Genomic DNA, 13,305 nt, shown 5'->3' with positions numbered 1-13,305 from the left:
CTGCACGCCTATCACAACCTTCATCCATTTGAACCTGCTTATTGTATTCAAGCCTTGGACTCCTTCAGCAATATTTATGCTCCACACTTTGTTCCACTACCAAATTGACAATTCCTTGAGGATGCATCAAATGTGTTCTTTCAACCAGAGGTATTGTGCCATAAATTTCTATTTTTCCCAATTTCATTCAGTGCCTCATTATTTTTGTTCAATCCTGACATCCAATCATCAGCATTCTCTTGTAGCATCACATTCCAAAAGCTTCTGTTCCATTCTGTTCTATGTGAATTGCCTATCACCCACATTTCACTTTTATACAAGGCTGCACTGCAGACAAACAGATTCAGAAAAGATATCCTTAGAGCTAAATTTAAGTTAGATGTTAACAAATTCCATTCCAGTATTTCAGATGTGTTTTCTTGCCATTGCCAGCCTGTGTTTCATCTCTTCTCTACTTTTATGCAAAGGTGTCTTTAATCTTGCTATAAGGAGTATCTATGCTTCTTGTGGTTATGCATGGTATCATCACATTAATGTGACCCCCACCTATGTTAGTCCACAGCTCATGGTCCAGTCGCTAGTGTTGCTGCCTCTGGATCACAGGATCCTGGGTTCTATTCCTGGCCGTGTGGGGGTTTTCTGTGTCCAGGGACTCTGTATTTGTTTTGTACTCATTACTTCATCATCATCATTCATGGCAATGGCTAAATTGGACTGTGTAAAAAATGAGACTTTCTAGTGGTGCTGATGACTGCGCAGTTAAGCAACCGACAAACCAAACATCATCATCACCGCCTATGTCACAAAGGCAATTGGCAGAACTGGCAGTAGAGGGTTTGTAAAGCACGATCTGAGGATGCAGGGAACAGTGAAACCATTGTTGTTATGTGGAAAGAGAGCAGCAGCTACCTGGTTCATGCACCCGTGCCAAGTGCTGTTTATTGGCGACAAAAACTGGAATTAACATGCCAGCACCACAACTGGACTTCCACTGGTAAGGAGAAACAGCAAGTGCCATCACCTGACTTCCCATGACCTTTGCTCAGCAGAAGAGGAGTCAAAATAAGCGAACACTTGTCTCGGCTTATCAGTAGATAGTTGATTGTTTCTGAAAAAAGTCATGTTTTTTAAGGTACTTCATGTACCTTTTAACACGGAATATCTTCAGAATAGATAGTGGCTCAGTGGTTGAGGTCATCGTTCGTAATTTTGCACTCCGTATTTGAAAACTGATTATTGTTTTTATTTTATTTATCTACCCATGTCTGTAGAAGGTTACTTATGAAATTAGGAGTATAAAGGCATATTAATTGTAAAATCACAACTAGATATCACAATACGTCACACACATCTATTATGTAACATGCGTGTGGTACGTTGAGGGTCTACAATCTTTTCAATTTCTTATGTGTTATTCATATTGTTTTTCTTCAGGAGGATTTTGTGCATTTCCATGGATGAGACTAATCGCAGAAACATTCAAAACACAGATATTCTGAATGGCACAAATGTTGCGTGAAGGTAGGTTTACCAAAGTGACATTTCTGTGTATGAATCTCACTCAGGAAAGAAACATCAATAACACTAGTTAAGATTTCGCGTGTTGGCAATAATTTTGCAGCAAACCATGCATTATGGGTTATTTTTCTGAAAACTGGCACTTGCACTTACGAATGAAGATACACTACAGGAATTTCACAAAAATAATTTCAAACAATTTTGTTCTTTTTTAAAATAAGTTCACTTGACATACAAATTAGTAGACAAATAAGAACAATGTTATAGCAGCGTATAATGGAAAACATTCATAGAGTAATATTCTACAGGCATGGGTACATAAATAAAACCGAAAATAAGTAATAATGGGGTTACAAACACAGGGTGCAAAATTAAGAAGCCATGATGCCAACCATTAAGCTGCCATGTCTTCTGAAGACATCACGTGGTAAAAGGTGCATGAAGTACCTCGAAAATACTTTACTTTGACCCCTCTTCCATTGAGCAAAGTTTCTGTGGAATGAGGGTATAGCACTTCCCATATTCTCCTCATGAGTGGTAACATGCAGCCCTTTTAGATGAATCATGTTTTAAACTCCATGAGGTAGATAGCCAGTGGCATGTATGGCACTGCAACAGTTGTGAGAAGGGTCCAGCCTGGAGGAGGGAGGTCTGGAGAATGTTTTTGTGTCATTCCCTGGGTGATCTTGTCATCCTGAAGGGCACAGTGGAGCAATACAAGTAGGCATCCATTCTCAGGGACCATGTCCACACCTACACTTATCTATTCCTTGGCATTATGGCACCTACCAACAGGATAGTGCACGTGTCACACAGCTCATGTGGTTTGAAGAGCACCGGGATGAGTCTACCATGATCTCCTGGCCACCAAACAAGTTGGATTTAAACCCGATAGCAAATCTGTGGGACCACCTCAATTGGTTTATTTGTGCCATGGATCCTCAACTAAAACACCTAGATATCTGGCTGCTGTATTGGAGTTGGCGTGGCTCCACATCCCTGTTGGTATATTTCAGAATTTGAATGATTTTCTTCCTGCTTTTCCGCACTGCAAAAAGTGGTCATTCAGGCTTTTTACAGATGGTCACTTTAATGTCACTGCACTGTACAAGCTTCTACAGTTTTACATTTGCCCACTAGCCATTCCTGCCTATCATCTTTACACCTTTTGCCAGTCTCATTTTTTATATGACATTATTCCCTTTTGCCTGCTTCATTTGCCACATTTTGATATTTTCTTCTTTTGTAAATTGAATTCAAGATGCCCTGTGTTATGTTTTGTTTTGTGCGTATTTGATCTTCTGCTACCTGCACTATTTCATATCTCAAAGCTACCCTTCTTCTTCGACTGTATTCTCTTCCCATGTTCCAGATGAACATTGCCTAATGCTCCTTCTGAAACACCCAACAGTCTCTGATCCTTTTCAATTTATTCATGTCCCATGTCCACAAGTTGCCACATACGTGTCATTCCTCAAGTTTTAGTTTGTACTCATAAGCAATAAAATAGGGTCAAACCTCATATCTTGCCATGGAAATGTTTCACAATGTAAAATCAGGTGTCAAAATAGCTATCGCACCCTTGCATAATCAGTCTGAAACCTTCCGTGTCTCCAAGTCTCTTCCACATTTAGAGTCATCATTCATGAATCTTATTAAACCAAGAGTTAGTGATGACAGAATTATGCTGTGTGTAAAATTCTACTGGTCTATGACCTCCTCCTTTATTTTGTTCTCTTCCTTTTCCTACTACCAAATCCATTCACTCAACACAATTAGTTTTTGGTCTCGTTTAAATATCTGTGCAACTTTTTCGATTCCATCACGTTTTCTATCAGTCTTACAAACCACTAGTTGCCATACACACTTTCGTACAGGGTAGCCGTGCAGCCTGAGGTGCGTTGACACTGTTCGCATGGCTTCCCCCGTCGGAGGTTCAAGTTCTCCCTTGGACATAGTTGTGTGTGTGTGTGTGTGTGTGTGTGTGTGTGTGTGTGTGTGTGTGTGTGTGTGTGTGTGTTGTCCATAGCATAAGTTAGTTTAAGTTAGATTAAGTAGTGTGTAAGCCTAGGGACCGATGACCTCAGCAGTTTGGTCCCATGGGGACGTACCACAAAGTTCCAAAATTTCCAGGCACACTTGTACTACCACAGTGGGCATTGCCTTAATGTCTGTAATAGCCACGACTATGTGCTCACTATGATGACCATAGAAGCTTACACCCACTCCGTTTTCTTATTCATTATTATACCTAGTTCTCCTATTTGTTTTTTTGTAGTGTAATAGAAAAGCCTATTATTCCTGCCAAAATGCTTCATTAATTCCCTATATTTGAAATGGGTACCTAACCATTTCGCTTTTCAGATGCATTAACATGCCCATCTGATTAAGGGAAATAACTTTACATACTCCAACCCCTCCCTAGAGAGCCCATGTTGTTTTTCTTGATGACAACATCCTGCTAAGTAGTCCTGCCTAAAGACTGAAGTGAGGGACTATTTTACCTCTGGAATATTTCATCCAAGAGAGTGCCGTCACCATTTAACTATGCAGAGGAGCTGTATGCTCTCCAGAGAAATAATAGCTGTAATTTGCCCATGCTTTCAGTTGTTTGCAGTACCAGCACAGCAAGGGTATGTTGTGTAACATTATGAGACCAAATGAGGCAATCATCCAGATGTTGCCTCCTGCAACTACTGGAAATGCTATTAGCTGTCCTCAGGAACCACATTTTTGTCTGGTTTCTACAGAGATATCTGTTGCAGTTGCAACTATGGTGTTACTATCTGTATCAATGAGACACGCAGGCCAACCCATTTGAGTTCATGAAGCATATCCATAACACCTGCGTGTTGATTGACGCTGCAGATAACAAATCTATGGCCCTGTAGTGAATTGCATCAATTTCTTACTTTATTCTGACCTTGGACCTTGGTGGGGGGGGGGGGGGGGGGGGGGGAGGGATATCCGAGACACTAGAGCAGTACTCGTTGATCGATCACACCAATTTTCTACGCACAGTCGACCATTCACCTTCCCTACTACCATCCTTATATGCTCATTCCCTTTACTATCACTTTTGGATGTTACCCCTGAATATTTAATAAATGTGACTGTCTAAAGCACTACACTACTAATACCATATTGTAACCTTTGGTATTGCATATCCTCGACATTTGCATTAACTTACATTTATCCAAATTTGGAGCAAGTTGTCATTCTTTGCACCAACTAGAAATTTTGTCTAAGTTATCTTATATCCTCATTCAGTTACTCAATGGTGATACCTTTCCATACATCTCAACATCATCAGCAAAGAGCTGCAGATTTCTGCTTGCGATGTCTGTTACATCATTTGCATGTGTAGAGAATATGTGTGGTCCTAACACACTTCCCTGGAGCACACCTGACGATATCCTTGTCTCTGATGAACACTCACCATCAAGGACAGTTACTGGTTTCTGTTACTTAAGAAACTTTGATCCATTCACATATCTGGCAAGCTATTGTGCCTACGTGTACCTTCGTTAATAGTCTGCAGTGGGGACTGAATTAAATGCTTTCCAGAAATCTAAGAATATGGAATCTGGTTGTTGTTCTTCATACGTGGCTTGTGGGATATAATGTGAGAAAAGGACCATTTGAGCTTTGCATTAATTGTTCTTTCGTAATCCATGCTTAACTGTAGACAGAAACTCTTCAGCCTCAAAGAAATTTACATATTTGACTTATGAATATGCGGCAAACTGATGTTAAGGATGTTGGTCTGTAATCTTGTGGGTCTGTTCTTTTCCCTTCTTATACACGGGAATCATGTGCACTTTATTGTAGTCACTTGGGGTTTTGTACTGGGTGAAATGTTGGTGATAAATACAAGCTAAGTAAAAGATAGTACCACAGAGCACTCCCTGTATAATCGAATTTTCATTCCATCTGGACCAGGTGATTTACTTTTTTTCCTAACTCTTTTAGTTGCTTCTCTGCATTGAGATGACTATTATTATGTCCTTCATATGGGAATGTGTATGATGGCCAACTGATGGTATGTTTGTACAATCCTCTGTGGTGCATAAATCCATCTTTCACAGCAGCATGTGGGTGTGTTTTACTAGGGCATTGAAGGAAGGTGGAAATATATGACAGCAGTAGGGAAGTGCTACACCTGTAAGGAAATTAAATTCACATATAACTTTGCCGTGAAAAGGGGGCATCATGTTGAATAAAGACATGCAGTTAGCCCACAATGGTCATGAAAAGGTACACACGGTACTGCACCTCTCACTCAGTTTCAGATACTAACCAGTAACACAGACTCAGTGTCTTACCCTTGCAGCCTGTGCATATTGCACTGTTGTACTGAACAGCAAGGCAATTTAATTACACTGTGCACATCTGGCACAGAGCCAGAAGTCACCATCCATACAATCTCCTCACAGCACTCTACATTATTGTCAATTTGCCTCTACCCACCTCTCCTTATGGTCATATTTCTTTGTCTTTAGGCTCTGAGGCAGAACCCTCAGAATTATCAGTCAGCAAACCATCACAATATTCAGGGATCAGACCCAGAAAGAGATTTAATCTTATGACTCTACTTGAATTCTGTGAGTTGAAGCAGAAAAGAGAAAAATGCTGTTCTAATAGGAAGCAAAATTTTTGTTACCTATTTTTACACCACCTGCAATTTGAAACATGTGCACAGCATGTGTAAGAAGTCCCATAGCAAGCAGAAGGCAACACCATGATTAAAAATGTGTAATGTAAGAAACTTGGACATTCATCTAGGGACAGGAAAACTTAATTCGCCTTTATAGCAAGGAGCTGTTTGACTCATTTCTCATTAAATTCAAAATTCTCTGTTAATTACCGAAACTTTTAATCTCATGTACATTATTACAACTTCAACTCACAATGTGTCATAGCACCTAGGCTGCTTGTGCAGTTTTTGGGGTCTTCAGTTTATGGTAATGAGTAACTTTACATAAATTCCCTGAAAACATAGCCAAAACTAAAATTGTAGGTAAGTTCTCCTCAAAGAATGAGTAATTTTTCAGAGAGAAGTGTTCCAATTTTTACTATCTTAACCAACAAATACTGTGAGATCCTGATTGCCAGGGACTATGGAGATAGATTGGTGTGATGGCAGGACAAACATCGTGACACTGGTTTCCATCATTAGCCTGGAAGTTGATCTTTAAGTACCAACTTTATGTAATTCGCATGAGAATTACATACCCAAGAGCAACAGTTTATAAGTAGCTTTGTATTCTCATGTAACATTCATTTCAGTGGATTAACTCTGCCGATAACACATAGACTGTTGTATTTATTTTTCTGGATCAATGACCTTTGCAGTCTGGTCCCTTCAACCCCACAAACCAACGAACCAATTATTTTTCTCAATACAGAACACTTATTAGTGTACTGCACTGACGTGGAAAATCAGAAACAGCTGACAGGCTTCATGATATAAGCTATTTTTCTTAACAAGTCTGTTATGAGAGAAAAATCGGTACAATAATAATGTACGTAGTTTTTGTCAGTGTATGAAATATTTCGAAAACTGGGCAAATACTATTGTGAATAGTATCAGTAGCTGTCACATAGGAAACTTTTTTGCTAAAGATGTTTCAAATTAAAAAATGCAGGAAATTGGAATTATTGTTTGTTAAGACAACTTTAGTCATGTAAAGCAGTATGAGCTTGGAATAAAAACTGTTTGTAAATAGCGTTTTTGCTGATAAATGAAAAGTGTCACTGCTGATGACACTGGGTTCAAAAAGTAAGGGAAATTGTCAAAGCACATTTTTTATGGTGAGATCTGTAACAACATAGTTGATGATATGATTATCTGATATGATTTTGTGTCAAGAGTGAGATATTTAAATTGCACATATAGCAATCAGGTCAAATAAGAACATTTTTTATTTCTTTAGTTTTTTTTTGATGAATTTTGATATGAATTTCAGATTTGAGAAGCCTAATATTTGTTACAGTAGTACTAGAATGTTGTGTCAATATCATCCTTTCCATAATTTTCTGTAATAGCAAGGTTTGAAACAGTGAAGACTAAAAGTCCGGAAAAATGATGTTGAAATATAATGTGTACTAAAGATTTGCAGGTTAAATATAAACCTGTGTTCTTAAGCTTCTCAGCTGATTTTCAGTCTCCTACGTAAAGGAGAAAAGTTATGACTGTTTGTATGTATTGTTAATTTTTGCACAAATTCTGGTTATCTGCCTGGTATGTTAGACAATTTGGTGATGTAAGCTGTTATTGCTACTACATGATGGCACAAATTGCTTTTTCAGTTCGCAAATGAGAGTTGCATTAAACTAAACTAATACACAATAATTAAAGGGCACAAACAGTACACAGAAGACAGCTGTAAGCATTCACTGTCTGTGACCCGAAGCCACTAGAACCTGTAGAGCTAACCCATGTCGAGTGCACCCAATAGACACCATTATTTGCTGTCCCTAGATATAAGTGGAACTCAGAAGGTGTAGGGCTAGATAGAAGTAGTGCTACTCTGTGACAGGTACTTTTCTAATATCCTACCTGTCTACATTCAGTATACAGGAGATAAATTGAATGACATGGAAATTCTGCAACTTCAGTACACCCTCAAGGTCACTGCAGCTAATAACAATGCCACAATGGATCTATGTGCAATCACTTGATGTGACCATGAAGAAGATTGAGGGCTATCAGACTGAATTCCCAAGCAGGGTAGAACTCCAGAAGAAGACACAAGAGGTAGCAGCCCTCCTACAAGGGCTGCCATGGACATTTGATGATAAGACCAGACCGAGCACTGTTTGACCATGTATTCAATGTGCTACAGAGGCTTCACAATCGAACTAATAAGAAGAGACCTCCACTGTTCATCCTGGCAGTAGGTATGTCTGATAACAGTACAGACTTCAAGAACAGAGAGGATGTCATCTAAATGATCTTCATGCTGGATATGCTCACATGCTTTGACTTTTAAGGTGGAACCTCTCACAGCTGCATTCAGCACTAAATGTCAATGAGCAGAGCTCATGACAAAATACTGTTAAAATCAGGTGATATGTAATCAGTAGGCTGGCAGCCATGACAGTTGCAGTTGCACCCATAAGAAAGGTGGTCAGTGTCCTCTCTGTGTTGCGGCCTTACAGCAGGCAGAAATTCTGGAAATGGGATCCAAGAGGCAATAAATTATGAAGCGAATGTGAAGAAATCAGCAAGAAGAAGAGGCACGGGAAAAGTGGTGGAGAAGTGCGGCACCCCCTTCGGTTCAGACCATGAACTCGGCAGTGGTCTCTGCTCCCTGTGCCCAGTTGCAAGCAGTGAGAGTGGTTGAAGAGCCAGCTCCACAGAGTTGAGCGAAGCCAGTCAGTGTCAGAACACAGACATGTGAAAATCACGAGAGTGGCAGTAGCTGGCAGAAGAGTATAAGACAAGATACAGGGAACTTCCTGGTAGATTAAAACTGTGTGCCTAATCGAGACTCGAACTCAGGACCTTTGCCTTTTGCGGGCAAGTGCCCTATCAACTGAGCTACCGAAGTACGACTCAGGCCCGTTACTCACAGCTTTGCTTCTGCCAGTACCTCATCTCCTACCTTCCAAACTTTACAGAAGCTCTCCTGCGAGGTACCATGATTCCAGTCTGACCACACAAAGTTGTCTTCTTTGCACTTGAATACGCATCGATATGAGGGTTAGGGCCAATGCCTATGTTTCGCGAAACCAGTTACCGGAAGTAAGTCATTCAGTCTACTTCACTCCTTAACATTTGGCAGTAGTGCACACACCCTGTAACCAGTACCATATGTGTCTACATACATTGACTTTCCTTGTCTGCCTACCTCCGTTCAGCACCTACATTGTCCAGTACATCTCAGTCACTGCTTGCATTTTCTTCATATTTTCTCTTTGTAGGCAGTAAGTGGCTCCTCCAAAATTGCAATTGTAGGAAGTATATTTAAAGGATTACTAGTATTTATCCATATGCAACTATGATTTGTAGAAATACTCTCTTCTGCAGCCACTGTAGTGTTTTTAATGGCTCTCCCTGTATAATTTTATATGCCCAGTCATTGGCCCCAGCTACAGCAGTCAGTCAGCAGCATGTTACTGTCCTGTGTCAAGTGTTATTCTGTATTGGCCTCTGGTGATATTTGCAATCTTGTAAATTAATTTTGTGGTTTGTTTAGGCATAGTTTGTACATAGCCTTTAAAAACGAGATCATTATCAAGATAAAGACCAAGTTAGCAATATGAGGTATGTCTACTGATTGAACATTGTTTAGTTTGAAAAAAAAAATACCATGTTGCAGACGGTTTACCTTTCAGCACTATGTAAGTGGTTTAATTTACTACCACTTGCAGCTTGTTCTGTAAGCACCAGCTCTGCATCAAGGCTAAATCTTCATTACATTTCGTTCCCATCTGTGCTCTGCAATATCCTCAATCTGTGACCAGCTTGTCATGTGTATTTTTACCACAAATCCAGTAGCCTTGTGACTAGCTCCCAGTAGCTCAAGAAGAGGCATGCACTGTTCTCAAGTTTGGATTTGGTTTTTGAAATTCTGCTGCAGTTCACTCAGTGCTTTGATTAGGGCTTGTGTTAATTTTTTTTTTTTTTTATTTTTTTTTCTTCTTTTCTAGCTGATCTAGCTTTCCAACTTCAAAGCATTATCGTCATAATCCTAACAGGCACGTAATTTCATGCAGGAAGACTTTTGAAGGTCTTTCCATTCCACTGGACTGTCCTGCGGTCAGTGTTTGTGGCTGCTACATCGTATTCAACAGATTACATCTTAAAATGTTTACCTAATATTTAAGCTGTAAAATCATTATTACCAAATTCCCAAACTGTTTCTCATTTAATGTGAGGCTGTAAGATGACAGTTAAGCACCATTGTACATCAGTGAGTAATGACCAAAGATCAATACTAATTACTGCACGACATATAAACATAACTTAACTATAGAATGTATTGAGAAAATTAGTGCGAACTCGAATACAAGTGGTTCTAGGCACTTGAGTCCGAAACTACGGGACTGCTACAGTCGCAGGTTTGAATCCTGCCTCGGGCATGGATATGTGTGATGTCCTTAGGTTAGTTAGGTTTAAGTAGTTCTAAGTTCTAGGGGACTGATGACCTCAGATGTTAAGTCCCATAGTGCTCAGAGCCATTTCGAATGCAAGCTTTACTTTGGTGGAAACTTTTATAAATTGACTTTCCTATTTTGAGCCAAAAATGTAACTGCAGTTAACTTAGATAATATGCAATATATGAGTGGAAAAAATGAAATTTTCCTATATAATCACCTCTTCTGAAAAACAGGCTCTTCAGGCTGTTTAACTCAGTGTACTGCTGGTGTTATCATAAATTTTTGTTGTAATATTATTACCAATACCACTGTAAACTCAATTTGGAACCACACAAGGTTCAAGCTAGTTCTAGTTTATCTTGCCGCTTGTGAAAAAGTTTCATCTCATAAGCAGTGAATGAGCAGGAATGTTCTTATGTGTATTCTTGAAACTATTTCCCCTTTAGAAATAAGAATTTGTAGACTATTGAAGTAATGTTTCTGTGTATCTAGAGAATGAGATATTTACTGCCTTTCTGTTCATGCTTCAGGTTGACTAAAATCGCTAATGAGTCTGGTAACACTGGATGTGAAGAAACTCACCTGCAGGGAGCGACTTGTGAGGAGCTGGACATTGATGCAGAGAAATCGACAAATGTTGTTGGTAGTGGATCTCTAAATAAAGTGTGTTTCTCTCAGCAGGATAATGCCCTATGTGCTAGAAATAACATCTTCAAGGAAAAACAATTCACATGTAGTTCATGCAAGCAAACCTTTTTGTCAAAGTACAGTCTAATAATGCATGTGTTTACACATATTGATGGTGTACAGCCACCTGTACATATCTGTACCACATGTGGTGAAGTATTCCATACCCATGATGGCTTGAGTAGGCATTCAGTGGTGGAAAAAATGACTAGCCAAGAAGAAAGTGAACAACATAGCACAGTCTCCAATATCAAACTAAACAGATCTGATGTTTTTGGGGGATCATATAGTCAGTCAAGTACTTCAGTAACAAACAATGATGATAGACCACACGTATGTGACGTCTGTGGAAAATCGTTTGCTGTGTTGCGGAGTCTTAAGAAACATTCTTTCATCCATACTGGCAAGAGACCACACAAATGCAAAATTTGTGGGGTTGCTTTTACTCGCTATGCTCATCTCAAGCAACATGCACTGTTACATACTGGCGAGAGACCGCACAAATGTAACGTTTGTGGGAAATCATTTATTCTGCCTAGTCATCTCAAGAGGCATTCCCTAATACATATCGGTGGGAGACCATACAACTGTGAGGTCTGTGGGAAATCCTTTACGGAATGTGGTAGCCTGAAGAAGCACATGTTAATACATACTGGCGACAGACCCCACAAATGCAATGTTTGCGGGAAATCATATACTGTCTCCGATACTCTGAAGCGACATGTATTAATACATACTGGGGAGAAACCTCACAAATGCGACGTTTGTGGCAAATCGTTTACAAGGTCCAGCAGTCTAAAGGCCCATTTCATAAAACATACTGGTGAGGCATCAAACAAATGTAATGTTTGTGGTAAATTGTTCACAAACTCATGGAATCTAAAGATCCACGCATTAATACACAATGGCGAGAGAAGACACAAATGCGATATCTGTGGGAAATCATTTACTCATTGTGGTACTCTCAAAGCGCACAAATTAATACATACTGGTGAGAAACCCCACGTATGTAATGTATGTGGAAAATCGTTTACGGAGTCTGGTTCACTGAGGAAGCATGTTTTGATACATACTGGTGAGAGACCACACAAATGTGTCGTTTGTGGCAAATCATTTACCGAGGCCGGCAGTCTGAAGAAACATTATTTAATACATACTGGGGAGAGACCTTACAAATGTGACATTTGCGCCAAAGCCTTTACTCAATCTGGTAGTTTAAATGCGCATAGGTTAATACACATTCGCCAGAGTACAAAAATTTGATAACTGTGGGATATTTTAAAGAAGTTCTGATAAGCTGGGGAGTTATGTTCATATACAAGACAGATCTCACAAAAATGTGTCATTGATCAGCTGAAAATACTGCACTACATTTTTTAAGCAGTATGTGCTGAAGACAGAAAACAGTTATTGCACAGAGGGAATTGTTCTAGATATTATTATGATTCTATGTGAGTGCGTTGTGGAGAGCCCATTTTCAAAGTATCAGAGCTCTGATCATTGTCAGGTGTGAGTAGGGAAATGCAGACCAACTTTTTAAAAGTTGCATCTTGAGAGATAATTGTTGCATGTGTAAACTGGCTAAAAGTAGCCCCTTGTAACCAGCCGTGTGTGTGTGTGTGTGTGTGTGTGTGTGTGTGTGTGTGTATTTAACCAGTGTAGTTTTGCTGATATTGGTAATTATAATTTATCCTCATTTAAGGTAGTTTTGTAAAATATCAGTAGAACAGTCTAAACAGCGACTTTAGCGTTGTACACATGGTTGTAGTATAATAAATATGTATTTTCTCCTGTTGTAATAATCAGTGCACATTTGGACACATTATTGAATTACATGTTTATGCATATGTCAATACATTATTTAAATTTCATATGCCACAGATAGTTTGAAGAAACTTTCTTTTGAGACTTCATTATTGATGTATGTTTGGGACATTTTAAACTTTTATTAGTTAATAGTTATAGAATATTGTTCATTGTGTCAACATTTGT

The 13,305-nt window shown here is 39.2% G+C and overlaps 1 protein-coding gene across 6 annotated transcripts in view; it reads left to right on the top strand.

The window, feature by feature from the left end:
- Positions 1-12,958, top strand: part of LOC124553887 (zinc finger protein 708-like) — a 179,890-nt gene extending 166,932 nt beyond the window's left edge. For all 6 annotated transcript variants that reach the window (XM_047127899.1, XM_047127903.1, XM_047127900.1 and 3 more), the window contains exon 8: positions 11,157-12,958. In XM_047127899.1, coding sequence (XP_046983855.1) covers positions 11,157-12,576 — 1,420 coding nt within the window. In that variant the 3' untranslated portion in view covers positions 12,577-12,958. The remainder of the gene's footprint in view (positions 1-11,156) is intronic.
- Positions 12,959-13,305: the final 347 nt, after the last annotated feature.

This window comes from Schistocerca americana, chromosome 11 (genome assembly GCF_021461395.2).
Source record: "Schistocerca americana isolate TAMUIC-IGC-003095 chromosome 11, iqSchAmer2.1, whole genome shotgun sequence".
In the NCBI taxonomy this organism is placed as follows: Eukaryota; Metazoa; Arthropoda; class Insecta; order Orthoptera; family Acrididae; genus Schistocerca; species Schistocerca americana.
Note: the sequence above shows the minus strand (reverse complement) of the source record. Positions and strands in the feature narration are given on the sequence as shown.